Source organism: Phyllopteryx taeniolatus, chromosome 1 (assembly GCF_024500385.1).
Source record: "Phyllopteryx taeniolatus isolate TA_2022b chromosome 1, UOR_Ptae_1.2, whole genome shotgun sequence".
NCBI classification, from domain to species: Eukaryota; Metazoa; Chordata; class Actinopteri; order Syngnathiformes; family Syngnathidae; genus Phyllopteryx; species Phyllopteryx taeniolatus.
In genome coordinates, this window is record NC_084502.1 from 25,133,281 (window position 1) to 25,153,208 (window position 19,928).

Below are 19,928 nucleotides of genomic sequence, written 5' to 3' on the forward strand. Positions count from 1 at the left end.
CACACACACACACTCACAAAATCGAGCTTATCTGTTTTAACAATAAATACTTTGTCTTTGTAGTTTGTTCAATTGAATATAGGTTGAAAAGGATTTGCAAATCATTGTATTATGTTTTAATGTTTTACACAACATCTGCAACACACATATACATACAGTATATAGGCTCTGCATGGGACAGCATTAAAATAATCACTGAGACAAAAGAATGTAGCAGGAAGAAAGTTCAGCTCACTGGCTGCAATTCTGACTTGGAGAGCCTCAATGACTTCAAAGATTTGACAGCTGTGATTTCAGTGACAAACATGTTGAGATGTTAAATTCCCTCATGTCAGCTCCTCCCCAGAATATTTTTCTTGTAGCGGATGATGTTATGAAGTGTTTTAAGAAGAGTCAACAGAGAAAAAGCCCTGGAACTGTATTCTGACTGTATTAGTGGCCTGTTAAAAACCTGTGCTGAGCAGCTAGATTGTATTTTTAATTGTATTTTTTCATGTCTCTCTCTTTGAAGAGGGTAAAATCCTCATGAAAGTGGTCTGTGGTGGTGCCAGCTGCCAAAAAAGCAATCCCACGACATTGAATGATTTCCGGCCCGTGGCGTTAACCTCCATGGTGATGGAACAATTTAAAAAATTGGTCCAAGCAGATAATTCTAGCTAAAACTGAACATCTACTTGACCCACTTCAGTTTGCTTACATAGACAGTAGAAGTGTACAAGATACCACAGCTACCTTACTTAATCTAGTGTATCAGGAGCTTGAAGGTAGTAAGAACGATGTTAGGCTTCCTTTTGTGGATTTTTCGTCAACCTTTAACACAATTCATCCCAATGTTCTTGCTGACAAACTGCTGAATTCTTTTGGCCTGGATGTGTGTTTTATGGGCTGGATTTCCTTACAAATACAACTCAACAAGTAAGAATGAACGGAGCACTATTCACCCTACGTACATCCTCCACTGGTACACCTCAAGGCTGTGTCTTGTCGGCCCTCTTAACCATTTTATAAACTAATGACCGTTTTAGCCTGTATGGTTGTTTTAAACATACTAGGTTTAATTCTCTTTCTTTTCTGATTAGTTTGACAGTAAACTTTAACTGAGAGGGACAACAAACATTTTGAAGCCTCTTTTGTTTAATATTTGCCAAAGTGCTGCTTATTGTAACGTGAGTTGAATTCCCTGCCACCATACAGCGCTCGTATTTGAAGTCTGCGCTCACAAGTCAAAGCAAAAAATCGGCCGAACAATGGCTCGCATTTCGAAAAACTCCTAAGTTGAGTCACTGTAGGGCAACTTTCTCATTTAGTCAGGGCTTTAACGCCATCTTGTGGAAGCTTTGGGAAATACGGACATAGAAAGAAAACCTGAGATTTTCAGTGACTAGCTGAGATAGGTTCCACAGAAAAAAGGGCAAGTGTGTGTGTGTGTCTGTGTGCGCACGCGGGCGCGTGCCTATTTTTCAGGGCTGGAACCACCTCTCAACAGTCAGCCTCCTCCCAACACAAACCTGCCCCCTTACAAAAACCCACCAGCACACAGCTAGTGCCCACACCCCTCCTCCACTCTCAGCTCACAGTCTCCCTTTTTCTCTCTCTGTCTGCTGTGGACCAGTGTTTCTCCTCACCCTTCTTTAACTTCTAAACTGCACCTCTCGTATTCTGACTTTAAGGGCTTCCATCTGGATCTCAGCCCTTTACTTTTCATTCTTTTGTGGGTGGGGAGGGGGGCGTGGGGACCCTCTGAAAAGACGCCGTGTGTGGTTGGCGCTGTGAGGACATCCGGTTGTCGTGCCGTCATCATTAAACCAAGGGACCAGACTTGACCGCCATGAATGTTCAGCTGCTGCTTCTGTTGGCCTTCTGTGCCTTCACACATGCGAGTGAGTAAACTTGTCCTCTCTCACTCCAAAAAAGTTGACTCGCCATCCTGCCATGCGCACGCTGTGTGCAGTCTCTTGCTTCCTCCATGTGCCCATGCTACCTCTTTGTCTGCTTGAATCCCTCATTTTGCCAGTCTAGTTTCTCAGCACTTTACAGTAGGGGTGCGCTTATGATGTGCTTAAAATTGGATACTAGTTAGACTTTCAAGATTTAATGACGTTTTTCTCAACTAGTCATTAGATGAGAACAGTGAGAAAAACCTACTGTGCTGAGACCTATTATTTTGCCTCTTGGGTGTTTAAGTATGGCAAAAGTTGCCAAATAGCGGGCCCACATTCATTATTGAAAATCATTGTTTTTCTCACTGTTTTCTAGTGACAAAGAGCTCATTACTAACCTATTCAAGAAAACAAGTTCTAACCTTGGGCAGCACGGTGTATTAGTATTTAGGACTTCTGCCTCACAGTTGAGAGGTCCTGGGTCCGAATCTCTGCTCAGGCACTTTCCGGAGTTTGCATGTTTTCCCCGTGCTTACGTGTTATTTGAAGACGCTTAATCGTCCACAGGTGTTAATGTGAGTGCGAGTATGGGGTCTACATGTGCCATGTGACTGACTGGCGACCGTTCCAGGGTGCACCCCGCCTCTCGCCCAAAGACAGCTAACCTGCAACCATAATGAGACAAGAAAACAGACGAATTCCAAAGTCTTTATAAGGGTGCCACATGAGCATTTTTTATCAGATACATTTGATTTTCCAATGAAGTCATTCGATACAGTGAAAAGACTTACTTCTTGCCAAATAGTAAGCCTACTTGGTTTCCTGTAATGTCTTGTGTCGTTTTTGACTGTTTTGCCAAAACCTCAGTACTAACCTGTTTACAAACAAATTAGGAACCTTTTATCAAATTTAATTTGCAGGCCTTGGCGGAGAGAGAGCGAGAGAGAGAGAGAGAGAGAGCGAGAGGGAGAGCCAGAGCGCGAGAGAGAGAGAGAGAGAGATGTCAGGGGAGGAGCTCTGCAGCCTCATGCCTTTCACCCCTCTATTAATAGACGATCATATACAGGACATATAGATATTTGTATGGATATGGAGGGAGAGCATATGGTGCATGATGGGCTTCCAAAGGGCACCCCACCCTTTTTTAATCACAAGCTATTCCTTGGCGTGTACACATTAAGTGGGATATTTATATTTGAAGCCCTCTTCCAGGTCAGATGCCTGTGGGCCTTTTAGGTTCGAACACACAAGGGTCGTCAACTCGGGACAAAATATGTGATTTTGCTAAATATGCAAACATGAAAAAAGAATTCTACCGCCTCTTTGGTTTGATTAAAGGTCAATACTTCTCGGCTCCTGGAGGAGCCAATGCGAAATGTATCTGTCGGTAGATCGATCTATCTATAAATGTTGTTGATTCTACACTCTCAAAGAGAGGATGAAAACAACAACAACAAAAAACAACAACAAAAACAGCTCATCTGCACGTTTAAACGTTTTAAACGCTTGCGCCTGTGTATCCCATGAAAGCCCGCCACCACCGCCTGCCTCCCTTCCTCCCTCCTCCAGTCTCCTTCTTAATGAGTTTTGTCTGCCTCTGCGGGCTAATAACATGGTCGTCACATCTGGCTGCTGAAGGGAGAGGTCAGCGGCCCCTTTGGTCATTGGCCCGCTTTTAGAAATGACTCAAATGTGGCGCTCATACTCCAAATATGAGGCTGGCACCGAGGCTCCATGTGGGAGAAAATATTCGCAATCCTTTCACCGGGAGAAAGAAACATCTGTTTAGGGAACACGAGGACTGAAGTATCAGACCTTATGAGCGCATGCAGTTTTTGTCATAAGATATACATTCATCATGGGCATGAATGCCATGTTCATTTGGGGTTTTTAATGATTCCTTTGAACTGTTCTTTATCCATGATGGAATGAGCTTGAATTTCTTTAAGAATTTCTCTAATTCAAACAAGGTCAAAATTATTATTATTATTATTATATTATTAATTATTAAATAATTAATAGACTGGATAATTATTAAATATTTTTATACTATATTGAGAGTTAAAACCATAAATTTTGCATGAACTCCGATATTAAAACCCACTAATATCTTTTTAAACTCGTCCAACATATACCCTTAATAACAAATGGCACATGGATGATTTAAATTTAAAAAAATGCAAAAAATGCAATAAAAGTGCTTTTGTACCAGCTTTGCAACTTGTAAAAATAGTAATCGTCAAGCAATAATGAAACTTTCTTTTGTTAGCTTGAGCTTTTTAATAGCCACTCAACAGAGCAAAAACACACACGTGCCAAACACCGTAACTTCCATTAAGAACCCAGGCTAGACTTAGCTCTTCCCCAACATAAAAAGACCTTAGTCTCTCCATCAAGATGTATCACTTCAACATACGTCCTTGACACCAATCAAAATTAGAATCAGAATCATCTTTATTTTCCAAGTATTCGTCAGTGAATACTTTTGAGACATAAAAACATAAAAACACAGTCACTAAGCAATAAGAGGTTACCAGTAATGTGGTAATGAAAAGAGATTTTTTTTTTTTTTTTTGACAATTGTGCGAATGATGCCGAGTCCTCTAGAAATTTAGAGAAGTTTGAAATGACGAATAGAACAATAGTCTGGTGCAATGACCTTTGTGCAAATGGCTAGTCCACACACATAAGAATTTGCGAGTGGAAATACACAGGTTCAACATTTACAGTTGTTGGCCCCAACTGTTTTCTGAGCAACTCGGGGAGAAAAAATATCCCTCTGAATACAACCCACACCAGACGATAATACCTCAAGATGATCTATCGATTTATTGAATATCTCATTCAATAAACGGGGCTTTGCTGACTTTAATCAAAAGGGGGGTAATGCTGGAATTAGGCCTGACCCTACTTGACTTGAATTGACAACATAAAAAGGCTTGGCTTTACAGTGTTTCTCAACCACTACTCAGAACAATGGGTAAGGAAAAAGAACTCAGTGGAGACCAAAGAAGGAGAATTGAATAGATTTATACGACTGACCACAGTTGTATGTCTCGTGTCTGGCAAGTCCTGTACGTGTGCTGCAGGGTGAGGCATGGAGCAAGGAAAAAAAAAAAAAAAAAAAAGAGAGAGCCGTAGATTTACGAACACATTGCCAGTATTCATTTGGGTGGGTGTTGTACGCAGCATACGGGAGTGGAGTTGGGATTAGAGACTGATTAAGAAGCTTATTCTAAACCTGTTGTTTTTCTTGAAACTCTATTTTTCAGCTGAACAAAAGTTTTTGGACAATTGTATGTATGCTTCTAACTTTGTGGGAACAGTTTGGGGAAAGTGATTTTCTAATTACCGCTTTCCTGATGCCTGACTGGCAGTCACTGGACAGGCATCATTGAAGCAGAGCCCTGTCAATCATTGGAACAACATGACTTAACTGGTCGTGATGTCACTTTGTGCGGATGAGTCATTACATGCAGCAGCGAGGGTGATGAGGGGGATCATTTTAAATTGTGGCGGGAATTAGGTCAGATTAGATTAGGTCATGATAGAATATTATTCAGATATTTTACAATGGTACAACGAGACAAGCCATCTATGATACGTCGCAATATCTATGTAACAGAAGGAAAATGGTGGCTGAAGTCTGAAATGAAATATCTGACTGCAAAAATAGACTTTTCTCTCTATATAACGAGGTTTTTTTTTGTTTGTTACTTCCTGTGTGTGTCATGGCCAGTGGTACCAGTACTTGTTTTCAGATGTGTTAGTCACAAGATGAAAAGGTCTGCTGTGTCTGCCACCAGTTGGAGATGATAGAGTCCAGGTGGCACTCCTCTTTGGGCCTTTGTTATTTTGTGATAACAACAAGGCTGAGAATATTGCGCAAATTATTAGTCAAATCAAGTCCAAGGAGCGCGGTGCATGGCACGACATGGTATCGTAACTAACGCCTACTGTTTTAGGAGGGGAGCATATGTGTGTGTGTGTGTGTGTGTGTGTGCAGGGTACGCTGAGATGGGCTGGGTGTCTATCTTGAGCAGCCCCCTAAAAACATTCCTGAGAAGGTTAGACGCACACACTCCCTCACAGCTCCCAGACAGCACTGTGACTTAGTGTATAAGCGCATGTAAAGACAAGGCGGGGGCCTCAGTGATAGCTGATTGTAATGGAGGCAGCCTGTTATTCGCCCTTCTTTCCTGTCTCATCCTCCCCACGGGTGTTAAACACAAGGGTCCCGGTTTTGATCTTGCCACTTGATGCTGCCCGCGAAAGCCTTTGCATTAGTTCTTTTCTCAAAAGACAAAATATCCAAGTCACTATTACGCAGAATGTAGTTATTGTAAATAGTGGGAGCCCACCACTTGTTTCCCTTCAATCCCATCTTGGGGTACTGGGAGACAGTGACAATCAAAGTGTATTACTTGTGTGCAATCTTTTCCATAATTTTGTTTTGGTCACTGTCACTGCGGAAAGTCCTCAAAGATAGGGTGTTGGAAAGGGAAGCAAAGTATTCAGGGCTTTTGGGGCAGTTCTTACGGCCTCACTGCCTCATTTACCAGCCTGTCGCCGCATATTACGCAGAGCGGGCTTGATGCGTGAGAATCACCTGAAGCGATAAACCTGGATTTGAAGTAGAGCTACTGATACTGTCTCTTAGTGTAGCTTTCTTTTTCTTGGAAGTTGTAGGTTCTTCTTCTGTCTCATCATTTGGTCTTTTCCTCTTCCAGAAGAAGCTCCTTCCTTGCTTTTTATTCATTTTTGTTAGCTTGTGTGCCTACTTATTTACTACCGTGTCATGTGATCGAGACGAACAGTTTCACATGTACAGATGCACAGGCAGATGCATCTAATTTTCAAACTTCTTTCAGACTCCGGTGACCAATAAAATATTGCTTTGATTAGTCAGCTTCTTCACTGCTAGCACCTCTTCGGCATCTGTGTTTCCATGCTCCTTGTAAATATCCTCAGTCTATCTATCGCTGCTTTTAGATTCACTGGAATCATTATCGTGGGAGCGCTCAGTTGTAAGCATTGCAGTGAAATCTTTTGATCAGACACTTTGACACCTTAATTAAAGGGAAAACAAGTCATTTCGATTTAATATTACAGTAAAGACAATTTCCCAAAAATATTTGAAATGTGGACTCGTCGGCCCACAGAACACTTTTCCATTTTGCATCAGTCCATCTTAGATGAGCTCGGGCCGGGAGATGCCGGCGGCGTTTCTGGGTGTTGTTGATAAATGGCTTTTGCTTTGCATAGTAGAGTTTCAAGTTGCACTTACGGATGTAGCGCCGAACTGTATTTACTGACATTGGTTTTCTGAAGTGTTCCTGAGCCCATGTGGTGATATCCTTTACACATTGATGTCGGTGTTTGATGCAGCGCCGCCTGAGGGACCGAAGGTCACGGGCATTCAATGTTGGTTTTCGGCCTTGCCGCTTACATGCAGTGATTTCTCCACATTCTCTGAACCTTTTGATGATATTATGGACCGTAGATGATGAAATCCCTAAATTCCTTGCAATTGTACGTTGCGGAACATTGTCCTTAAACTGTTCGACTATTTTCTTACGCACTCCCCCATCTTTGCTTGTGAATGACTGACCAATTCAGGGAAGCTCCTTTTATGGCACCCACCTGTTCCCAATTAGCCTGTTCACCTGTGGGATGTTCCAACCAGGTGTTTGATGAGCATTCCTCAACTTTCTCAGTCTTTTTTTGCCACCGTGTTGCACCCATAAAATTCAACGTTAATGATTATTTGCTAAAAACAACAAAGTTTATCAGTTTGAACATTAAATATATTGTCTTTGTAGTGTATTCAATACATGTTAAACATGATTTGCAAATCATTGTATTCTGTTTTTATTTATGTTTTACACAACATCCCAACTTCAATGGAATTGGGGTTGTACTATTTTAGGGCTTTTCCAAAAAAGCACAAAACCATGAATAGTTTTTCAGCGAATAGCTGGGGATAGGTTTCACAGCGAATAAGTGAATTTGTGCAAAGTGAACTGTGCATATGGAAAATGACTGTACTGACATTGTTATTAATTAAACATGATTACACCCACTTAACTTTGATTATTAATTGGTGTCTTCCTCTATTGAATGAAAGGGGTCTGACATCACGTGAGAAGGGTCTCTTGGAGGAAAACGGGGCTCCCTCCCCTTTCCCGCTCTTTACCTCCTGAAAGTCTACAGCTGCGACGGCGCGCTCTTTAGGGAGTGGCAGAGGAAGAGTGGCAACATGTAGATTACAAGGCATAGAGAGCAGAAGGGATGTATGCACCACTGATCTGAGCGCCTGTGCGTGCCCACCGTAGCCGGCATTTTGGAGAGGAAATACTACTCAGAGCTAATTGTGGGAACTGAGCACATAATGAAGTGACTGTTAGCGGGGGTCTGCTGGGTGATTACACATAGCGCAAGGCCATTTTATTTTGCTTACAGGCATTCCAAACAAAAAGTCTGAGGCTCCATTTGAAACCCCCCTTCCTTTTCAATGGGAACAAACGTTTTCTCCTATTTACCCCGCCTGTTGCTAATGAACACAGCCGTCCGGTCGGCACATCAAGAAATAGCTAAACTTCTCGCCAGACAAGATCACCCAATGCACAGTGATTTTGAACCGTGTAAAGAAATCGCAGTTATCTGAAGTCCGGTATAGGTACTGTATTTAGATCTGGGGCGGGGAAAGTATGGCCTGCGGGTCACTTACAGCCTAGTAAGCATTTACATTATCAAGAATCCTGTAATATTTGTTGCTTTAATTTAGCGTTTTCCCCACCCTATTAGTTGGTTACAATGATTCTATTTATAATTAATGTATCTAATTTTTTCATTGATTTATTGTAAATAAACGTCATACCAATTCAAAAGCGGAGACCAAGTTTAGCCAACTTATTCACAGTCTGTGCAGTAAGAGTCAAGCACGTTGTTGTTTTTTCTTCGTCTCCATTGAGAAGAAGTCATTTCAGGCCAACATGTTTCCAGCGGAAAGTTTAGTCCGTAATTTTGGTGCAGCTGAAATGTACCCTCCTTCATTTGGATGCACCGCTGTCCAGGCCTCGCTTTCAGTTGTGGTCGCGAGGATGTTGAACATGGCGGGATGGAGCTTGGCTTATTGAGGGGTAATGATCAGGTTGAGCGCAGGCGACTTCATAGCGCAGACCTTGATGAAAGACACTAGGAAAAATGCATGTCTTAACGCAGCTGCAAAACTCATAACGGAAGATTCCTTTTCACTGCAAAGCATGGCCATCGTCAAAGCTCTGACAAGACACAGTTAGCTTTCATATGGAATGATAATACACAGCTATTCGCCTTCTTTCCATTTCTCCTTCTAGTAGAGCACAACAATTTGACTTCAACACAATTTAGGTTCTCCTTTGTGGCCACTAGTTAAAATAAAATAAAAATAAAAACTTAGTACTAGACAATCAAGAATAAAGTCTTAATATTTAAAGTAATAATTATGTAATATGACATAAATGTAATATACTGTAACTCTCCTAATCTTGACTTCAGTGCAGGCAGCGTAGATTCAGTTCCCATTCAGTGACGGTGTGAATGCAGGTGTGAATGGGTGTCTGTTTTTATATGTGCCCTCTCATTGGCCAATCTAGGGTGTGGTCTGCCAAAATCACCTGGGATAGGCTCCAGCTTCTAATAATATGAGAAAAGATTGTAAAGTTAAGAGAGTAAAAGTAATTATTACGTACAATTGTCTTATATATATATATATATATATATATATATATATATATATATATATATATTATGTAAAATAAGTCCCACAATAATGAAAAAAGTTACAAGAATAAACTCATACTATTACAACAAAAAATAATTTTCGAAAAAGTCATCACTTTAACGGATGAATGTCAAAAGGCCCACATTTCATTGCTTGCAAAACGTACACTGAAGTGTAACTTGTCAAGATCAACATTGACAATAAACATGTACTGTATATTCCTAAGTAATATTAAAACTTTATTCTGATTATTATCTGATTGTTATTTTAGCATGGCCCGAATATTTCGTCTCAAATCCCTGCTCTGTATCAAATATAAAACATGGATCAGAAAGAAAGAAATGGTGATTGTCTACTCCCTCACTGGCAGTCACCACTGAAATGATGGAAAACAATTCTTAAAATTGTAACTGATTTCCCTACCTCTCTCTCCAAAACTACAAATTATCCAGTTGGGGTCCCGCCCTTGAACAATGCCACATGTTTCAAGTGCAGAGGCTGAACACGGCTTCCCGCATGCTCCTCACTCATCAACTCGTGCAGTTGTGGCTCCCTCCACAGGAAATGAGGCAGAGGATGTGGCGTGTTATGAGGCACAGAGCCGTGAAGACAGGATGGAGGGATTGCTTGAAGATGTGACTCTCATGACATCACAGGGTGGGGTGGCTGCCTTTTAGCGATGGCGATGTATTGATGCAGTCATGTCCGTCCGTCCATCCCTTTTCTGTACCGCTTATCCTCACAAGGGTTGGGGGCGTGCTGGAGCCTATCCCAGCTATCGTCATTTCACTAAAATGGGTTCTAAGTTATGAAACATATTTAGATTTTCTTCATTTTCCTAAATAGTCAATGCAATTCACAGTGAATACATTTTTAATTATCAACAATTACATTAGATTATAAAATAACCTGGATTTTCTTTCAAAACTACCAATGATGACAAAAGCATTCTTTTTTTCCCCAGTTTGAAAAAAATACATTAAACCACTGTCTATTTGTGGTTTTCTAAACACAAATTCACTTATTTGCGTTTTTTTTTTCTGTGGAAAAGCTGAAAAGCTCAGCTGTTTGATGAAAATCTTCCCCCTTTTTCTATAAAGCTTAAAGATTCCAAAAGCTAGCGCAAAAGCCCTGGCTAATAGGAAAGCAGTAGTTGCTGTCAAGGAAGCATGTTGAAGTGATACATCTTTACTGTGGGACTAAAATCTTTATATGTCAGGGAGGCGCTAAGATTAGCCTGGGTTGTTAGTGGAAGTAACAGAGAGGCTTCGCCACATGTGCATGTAAACACACGCACTTCAGGTGCATTTTTTCGAAATCAAATCCATCCATCCATCCATTTTCTGAGCCGCTTCTCCTCACTAGGGTCGCGGGCGTGCTGGAGCCTATCCCAGCTGTCATCGGGCAGGAGGCGGGGTCCACCCTGAACTGGTTGCCAGCCCATCGCAGGGCACATAGGAACAAACAACCATTCGCACTCACAGTCATGCCTACGGGCAATTCAGAGTCTCCAATTCATGCATGTTTTTGGGATGTGGGAGGAAACCGGAGTGCCCGGAGAAAACCCACGCAGGCACGGGGAGAACATGCAAACTCCACACAGGCGGTGCTGGGGATTGAACCCGGGTCCTCAGAACTGTGAGGCTGACGCTCTAACCAGTCGGCCACCGTGCCGCCTGAAATCAAATCCACTGTAAGATATTTATTGTAATGATGATGTTGTAAGACGAGTTTGAATTGATATAGAAGTGTTTTGGGGTCATAGTTTCTGGTATTTTTACAGTTTTGACTATTAATATAGGCAATTTTTGACATTTTGGGGGGACATCAATGACTTGTTTTGAAGTGTGGAATGGTGCATTGTCTTGAATGTGAATTATTTTACCGCACAAGGCAGGTTTTTGTCATTTATATCATGGCAGCAAACCCTCTCTCTCCCAGTTATTCCAGCCCAAAATATCACTTTGCTTCCTTGCTGACGTCGCAGCTTTGTTGGGACATAATGGTGGTGGTGGTGATTGAGAAGGATCACTTTGGTGTGAGTTGGGCTTGTCGGAGCACAGGCCAACACATGAGGCAGACAGCCATCATGGCGGCTCTCGTCCAACAATGAATACATTGACTCACAAGGCTTGAGTTGTCCAAGAGGGCAGTAAGAGGAGAAGAGTGGTATGTAAGGTCTGCAGCTCCCAAGTGAGCGGCAGCACTCAGGTTACCCAAAGATTTGCGAGGCCCACAGAGACTTGCTTGACTTGTGACCAACTTAATCTGAGCAATCATTTTAACACATTGTCCCGCTATACAGCATAACTGCTTGTCTACTATACATTGGAAGGGCCTTATATTTCATGTTGGCAAAAAATACAATTATAGTTTTGTCTGTGTAAATGACACATTTGAACCAACAGAAAACAATGGTAATGCAGGAAATGGAGGCTTTGTGGGGACAGTTATACTGTAGCTAGACAAAATGCTTGTCAGGGGGAAAAAAAACGTCATAATGGGTGTTATGTGTGTGTATTAAGAACACGGGGCTTAATAGTTTTGATCCATCAGATGGACTCAGTGGCAATTTTAAATTGAATAAGATTTAGTACAAAATCACATAAATGATTCCAGGTCAGAATACGACTACAACTAACCACAGGGTAAAATTGGTGTGTTACAGTGACTCAGTGCAGGAAAGAATAATAACTCAAGTTCTGAAAATGTAATCAAAATTTGAAATGACTATAAGAACATATCGACTTTAAAAAAGCAAAAACTGAATTGGTGAATTATTAAGAATATTGTATAAATTGTAAGTCGTTAGTGTCATAGAGTGATTGCCCAAGTTATGTTAAACTTACTGTCACAATATCAATAAAAAAATATGCTTTGTGCTTTCTAAAAAATTTTTGTTTTTTCTTCCTTGTGTCTGTTTAGATTCACAGTCATTCAGTTCATTATAATTGGCAAAGGTTGAATCGCGGCAACTGGACTCATCTGTTTGTGAAATTTGCTGTGTTTGTTCTTTTTTTTTTGCAACACATTTGAAAATGACTTGGGCTGTTGTGCTATTAGGCTAACAAAATATTGCAGTAACGTGCAATACAGTGATAGTCTAATAACCTCTGTAAGTACAATATTAGGAAAAGCAGTTTGTTTATTTGCACACAATACAGTGAACCACTAATCTGTATAAAATATAAAATGCATACTGTATTGAAAAGAAAGAAAAACAGTGCCATCTGTCCCACTAGACCTTGAAATCCCCATTGGTCACTATTTTTTTAAATGTATTTTTTTAAATATAGTTTTCGTGGCAGCACGGTGAGCGACTGGTTAGAGCATCAGCCTCACAGTTCTGAGGACCGGGGTTCAATCCCCGGCCCCGCCTGTGTGGAGTTTGCATGTTCTCCCCGTGCCTGCGTGGCCTTTCTCCGGGCACAATGGTTTCCTCCCACATCCCAAAAACATGCGTGGTAGATTAATTGAAGTCTCTAAATTGCCCGTAGATTGGCTGGCAACCAGTTCAGGGTGTACCCCGCCTCCTGCCCGATGATAGCTGGGATAGGCTCCAGCACTCCTGCAACCCTTGTGAGGATAAGCGGCTCAGAAAATGGATGGATGGATAGTTTTTGTCATGTTTTTAAACTGTAAACGGAAAACAGCAGATCACAGCAAATGTGTGACATTTGTCTAAATGGGTGCTGTCTAGGCCCCACAATCCTCCCTACAGGCCATGACGTTCTGGCGACTGACTCCGTAGCAGACGTCACCCTGGACGCCACAGAAGCCAACAAAGATCTTGACGTGGTCACTGTTCCTCCATCAACCCACCCTGTGACCGCCGAACAGCAAGATGTGGTGGACGTCACGACCGAAGCGCCCTCTCCTCAGGTGACGCACGGTACTGAAGAGAACGAAGTTGAAACCGATACCCCCGCTCCGGCTGCTACTGAGGCCCCTGAACTCCTTAACACCAACCCCCCTGCTGTTGAGAGCGCCCCCACAGAGGCTCCTGAAGATGCTGAGGTCATCCCTCAGTGGACGGAAGCTGTCAAGACTGACACGTTCAACGAGGTGGTTGTTGAAGACGACGCAGAGGGTAAGCAAAGAATCAGTGAATGAGATGGACAATTAGTAATGGTGGTACGCAAAACAATCACTGCCAAAGTTCACACACAGTTCAGTTTTCACTTTTTAGTTCAATACATTTTCATTTAATCTTTAAGGACTGTTTGTTTTTAAACTTTTAGCACACTTCTTATTTAACTGTGCAGTACATTTTGATTGAATCATTTTTTTGGCATTTTTATTTTCCTCTATTTAAGTTCAGTGTTACTGGTCAAACTGTGCATAATGTACTGTATTTTAATGTAGGTCATGATGGTGATAGTTAGGGAGCTAAGCATTATTTTAGGTGCTACTTGGTGGAAAACGTTTGAGAACCACTACCCAAACACTTTGGCTTCTGTCTTGCAGAGGGCCTGAGCTCGGGCCAGGTCGTCGGCATCGTGATTGGCGCTCTGTTGGCAGTGGTCATCGTCATCGCTGTAGTGATTGCTGCCGTGAGGAGGATGGGAAAATACTCGTGAGTACCTTGCCTCAACTTCAAATCATTACGTTGACTGGATGACGGTATGCTTACTTTACGGCGGACCACCGCACATGCGTTGTTCACAGGTCAAATATTCACCTATCCCCAGCTATTTGCTGAAAAACACACCTATTCACAAATGTTGTGGTCTTTGGGAAACATCCCAATATGCCAGAAGATGCCGCCAAAGCCCTGTCTAAATCAGAATTGGTGTCAAAGAAGTGCTGCATCTTGCCTGGAAGTAAACCTTTGAATGTCAGGGAGAAGCGCAATTTAACTGGGTTGTTAGCGGAAATTATGGACAGACTTTACTGCATGTTCAGTATATGCACACTTTTGTGCATTTTTAAAAAAAAATCAAATAATCTGTAAGTCGCTTATTTTCTCACTTTGTTTTCGCTATGGTTGTTTTTAAAAGTGCTCAATAAATAAAGTTAAGTTGATATGACAGCAGCACACCATTGCCCGATACAAACCACCCGTTTGCTGTATAATGATGCAATTGTATTTGTGTGTGTGTGTGTGTGTGTGTGTACGTGTGTGTGCGCGTCCATGCGTATGTGTGTGTGTGTGTGTATCACAGGTCTGCCAGCAGCAAAAAGCCAGCGAAAAAAGATATTGTAATCGCTTCTGTGATTTTTTTCCCCCTCCCCTATTTGATACTTTCAGCTAATCTTTTACACCACAGTATAACCAAAGTCCCCCACCTCCCTCTAAACCTGCCACAGATCACTGTTACAGTAATGTCGGAAGCTGTATGAAAAATGCTGATCTTTTTGTTTTAATTGGTGAATTTTCTAACAAGGTGTGCATTTAGGCCCTGTTTTTACGCACTAAATTTATTCATCACACCTCTAAAAATACCACCAGTAATTATAATGCATTTTACTGTCACTACAAGTCCCACAATGCACTGCACGAGCTGGTGCAATGTTGTGTCAGAACCAAGAGGTCATTTTATGACACAAGTCAGTGAGTGGTACAGTAGTTTTCCAAATTGTGTCCAGACTAGTTAGCTACAGAATATTAGCTTACCTCCTGAGGCCCCTACAGTAAGCTACATACGGTGGCCTTGGAGAAATAAAAAGCATTTGATAAAGCATTCCGTTGAACTAAAAAAGTAAATAACTAAAAGGTTTTTTTTGGGAGTCAATGAGTTGTCAGTAGGTGAAACAGTGGACAACTGGTTAGCACGTTTGCCTCACAGTTCTGAGGACTGGGGTTCAAATCCCAGCCTCGCCTGTGTAATTGTAACTGACTGTAATTGTCTATTTCTGACAATTTTCTAGAATTCTGTTGAGAAATATTTTCTTTGGCTTCAAAAGGGACAAATAAAAGTCAAGCAAATGCATTTTATTAACGTATATTCATGTTGTTCTGTTCTTTAGCAAACATAATTTGACACATGCCCTCCTAACAGTAATAGCTGAACTGCACACTTACCACCAATGACCCTCAGGGTCAACTTACAAAACCCCCCACCAACCATACACTCTAACTGCTCTTATTACAAAGAAAGAACCCTTGGAACCTTATCTCCTGAGTGACTGTGGCTCTCCTTCTCTTCCTCAGCCCATGAAGAAGAATAAGACGAAGGCGGCCAAGCAGCAGGAGCCATCAAAGTTCTGGAAATCCTGAACTACTGAACTGTGACGTCATATTCAATCATTAAAACAAACAAACAAAAAAGTTATTATAACACCAGAACTTAATGATTCTAAGCAGGACTCAGAACTGTTGCCCAAAGGAAAAGATGTGAGGCTAGTCTGTGTGCACAGCATGTATGATATGTACTGTATGTAAGACAACAGCGACATCCCGCTGATTTACCTCCATGACCCCAAAGCCAATGGAGGGATTCATATAAACACAATGCACAAAGGAATTTCACAACAAGACGTGATCTGGCATCAGCGCTATAGTGATGTACTGCAGTGATTAGATTAGTTTGTGTGTGTGTGTCTTTTTAAAATGTTTTTTTTTTTTTCTATATATGGATGGATATTTTTATTCTGGGGTGGGGAAACTTCCATTGAGAGTTTGTGAGCTAGGCTAAGTCCTGGTTCAAGAAAAACTGACATTAAGACTATAGAAATAGATTAAAAGGACCCTACCAATTTGGATTCTGGGGTAGTGTGAATGCTTAAATTGTAATTGACACTGTGCAAAGATAAATATATTTCTTTAACGAAAGTGAAAAACATTATGGAGTGCCGTACTTAAGTTTGTATGTTAGTTAGCAGGCTACTTCCTGGTTCAAGAAGACTGACAAAAAACTTTGGACTTAACCAAAACAGACTCTGTATTCATGTGTGAGGAAAATGCATTGGTCAGGATTCACACAGCAGAAAGAGAAAGTAATGTCTTTAACAAAAGTTACGCCATATTTGTGTTCGTTTGTTAGTTATCATGCTACTTCTTGGTTCAGAAATGACGTAAGACTTAAGGCTAAGCCAAAATAGACGCTACCAATTCTGGGATACGGGGGAGGTTTCAATCATGACTCAAATGGCAACCAGAGAAAATATCATGGACAGCTGAATTTGTGTGTGCCTGCTCGTTGGCTAGCAGGCTACTTCCTGGTTCTAAAAGAATGACGTAGAAAAGAATTTGGTAGGGTCCTTTTTGGCGATTCCTAAAGGTTTAGGAATCGCCAAAAAGGACCCTACCAAATTACATATTCGTGTAGGTCAAATGCTTCTATTGTGATTTAGACTGCAGAAAAAGTAATACATTGCCTTAACAAAAGTGAAAATCACGTAATGCCATATTTGTGTTTGTTCCTTAGTTATTAGCAGGCTACTTCCTGGGTTAAGAAGGCTAAGACAAGACTTCAGGTTGAGCCAAAACAGACTCCCAATTCTGTGACAAGGGAACTTTTCTATTTTGACTCTAATGGATGAAAGGATAAATGACATGGAAAGCTGAAGTTTTGTGCGTGTGTGTGTGTGTGTCCATCTGTTTGTGAGCTTGCAGGCTACTTTCTGGTTAGAGAAGCGTTTAAGAAGAAGACTTTAGGAATAGAGAAGAAGGGCTCAAGCATTATAGAACTCTACCCATTCTGAAGCGATGGGAACTTTGCTATCGTGATTCAAATGCCAAAAAGAGCAAATATATTTCTCTAACATAAATGAAAACATTGTGGAAATTTGTTTTCAAGAAGTCTATTTCCTGGTTCAAGCAGCATGACATAGACTATCTGAATAGAAAAGAAACGAATCAAGTGATTTATATTCTGGGGAATGTTTGCTATCCTGTCTCAAATGGCAAAAAAATAAAAGAAAATATCCACATTTATCTGGAATTGAATTAAATTTCAATGAGGTTTTTCCTCTGCATTTGTGGAATTTTTTTTTAATGCTAAATCCTGCTAGCTAACAAACCAACCAACAAAAAGTGATCATTTCCGAATGAGATAATTAATGAATAATTAATTAATGATGCAAGAGAAAACTAGTGAGTACGTAACAATGATTACAAATTTGATGTCTCACGACTCCGTCAAAACTGATGCTGCGCTTGCATAAGCTAGCATTAGTGACTAGGAGACGTGCGGCACATCCAGACCAATTAGCAAGCATTTCGTCATTTATCCCCAGTCGCTGACATTTCGTTGGCAAACTGTATGAAGCACCTTGTGCAGAAATGGCCTGGAATGGTCCAGAGAGTTTAATTATCAAAAAAAAAAAAAAAAAAAAAAAAAACCCACAATGACGTGACATTCTGCCTCCTTTGACACTGACATCTAAAAAAGCCTAATACATATCTGTGATATTTAGCAGAAGGGTTTGCGCCACTAACACTGGTAGATTAGAGCCATGTTAGAGTGCGTTATCAATGTGAACCTAATGTACTTTTTCAATTGACACCTCTTCTTGAAAACAAATAGCTGCACTGTTGAAGTCTCACACATATCCGCTGTTGTTGTAATAGCTGATAAGCAGAATGGCCGTTCAGTCTTCAAACTGAGTTGAAGTGTAACAGGCCTGCTTTGTTCTCTTTTTTATGCATAAAAGGGTGTACAAATAATTAATTCTCCGCTTGGCTTTGCTTGCTTTACAAAACTTACGTAATGTGCACTGAATGAGTGATGTAATCATTAATGAATAGGCTTAAAGACACAGCAAATGTTTGCAACGACGTGTTTTGTTTTTCCTTCCTCCTGCTTTGCCATGTGCCATTATTACCAACAGGTCTAATGTGTGACGTCTGACTGATTTGAAGCCTTTTATTTAATTTCTTTCTGTTCATATTGTTTCATTAATAATAATAAAAATCATAAAAACAGCAAAGCATCGCCTTTTGTGTGTTTGAATAGCTTTTTCAAATCCTTGTCCTATTATCAATTATGCCTAGATCAGACTACAAGATTTTAGCCCCGGTATTGGCCCCGGTATGGGCCCCGATTAGCTATCGCGGCGATTGGCTGGTAACCAGTTCAGGGTGTACCCCGCCTCCTGCCCAATGATAGCTGGGATAGGCTCCAGCACGCCCGCGACCCTCGTGAGGAGAAGCGGTTCAGAAAATGGATGGATGGATAGCTATCGCGGGCGATTTCCCAGATTGGGCCCTGACATGTTTTGTCGGGAACGACAAAACGTCTTGTAGTGTGACAATTCACGACCAACGATTTGGCCCTACATTAGGCCTACAATGCCAAAATGAAAAGTCTACCATGTTTGAGTTTTTGGGATAGCTTCATATCCACGACAACTCTCTGACAGCACACCTTGACATCGACCAATAGGACTGCATCTTCTGACTGGCCCATCGCCTCCCATGCGTGCCGTTGTCAACGTACTTGATCACCGTTGTCAACATTTATTTGAAGCTTTAGAGCATGATTTGACAGAACATCAGCATGTTTACATGCAAACGTTAGTGCTAAAATTAGCTTGCTAGGCTACATAATGTTTAGTTGCCTGCTTGCGAGCCGTATTATATTAAAAGTATGTGAACATACCTCAAGCAATCCTTGAACGGACAGCACAAAACGTCATCTCCCGAGCACCCAGTGACACCGCATGTGTTTTGCCCTCTTTTTGTTCTTTTTTCCCCCAACATTGCCACAGTGATCCATTGTTTCACAAAAACTTGTCGCCATAGTAAAGGTTGTACCCAGTTGCAGTGGAAGGTGACACATTTCCTGGTCACACCTTCCCGACAGTGTTTGATTTGACAAGATAATGCCCAGAGATCGTAAAGGACGGGATAAGGTGGCATAGGAATACATGTCGTGTAGTGTCCAAATTTGTCTTGTAGTCTGACCAGGCGTTAGATTCGATGGTTACCCCGGCAACCCCAAAAGTTAAGGCAGTGATTCCCAACCACTGTACCATGGCATATTAGTGTGCCCTGGTATATTATACAATTTCACTTACTTGTTCTGAAAAAATTTTTTTTTTTTTAGTACCAAAAAAATTATATTTGTTCAACTATCTATGCCAATGACATATAGTGAATGGAACAATAATGAAATGCTCTTGCACCTGTTGGCATAAGCTGTAATTAAGATGTTGCCATTCATACATCAGAATACATCAATAGCTTTGTGTAAAACTACACAGTCCCAGATTTCACACTGAGGAAGTAAATTTGTGAGTAAATTGAGATAAGATCATAATTATTGTAGAGTACAGTATGAGGTTTTTGTGATTTTTTTGTTTGGTGGTGTGCTGTAAGATTTTTCTGTCCCATGGCT

The 19,928-nt window shown here is 41.1% G+C and overlaps 1 protein-coding gene across 2 annotated transcripts; it reads left to right on the forward strand.

Annotated features, from left to right (window-relative positions):
* Nucleotides 1–1,533: 1,533 nt before the first annotated feature.
* si:ch211-156j16.1 (uncharacterized protein LOC564557 homolog) lies at nt 1,534–18,519 on the forward strand. 2 transcript variants are annotated; one of them, XM_061783249.1, is made up of 4 exons: nt 1,534–1,880; nt 13,346–13,735; nt 14,113–14,221; nt 14,811–15,772. In XM_061783249.1, the coding sequence occupies exons 1-4, from the start codon at nt 1,829–1,831 to the stop codon at nt 14,986–14,988; spliced, it is 729 nt and encodes a 242-aa protein (XP_061639233.1). In that variant the 5' UTR covers nt 1,534–1,828; the 3' UTR covers nt 14,989–15,772. The 2 variants fall into 2 exon arrangements, with proteins under 2 accessions (XP_061639233.1, XP_061639241.1); XM_061783257.1 differs by lacking the exon at nt 14,811–15,772 and adding an exon at nt 15,800–18,519 and having other exon boundaries at nt 1,540–1,880.
* Nucleotides 18,520–19,928: the final 1,409 nt, after the last annotated feature.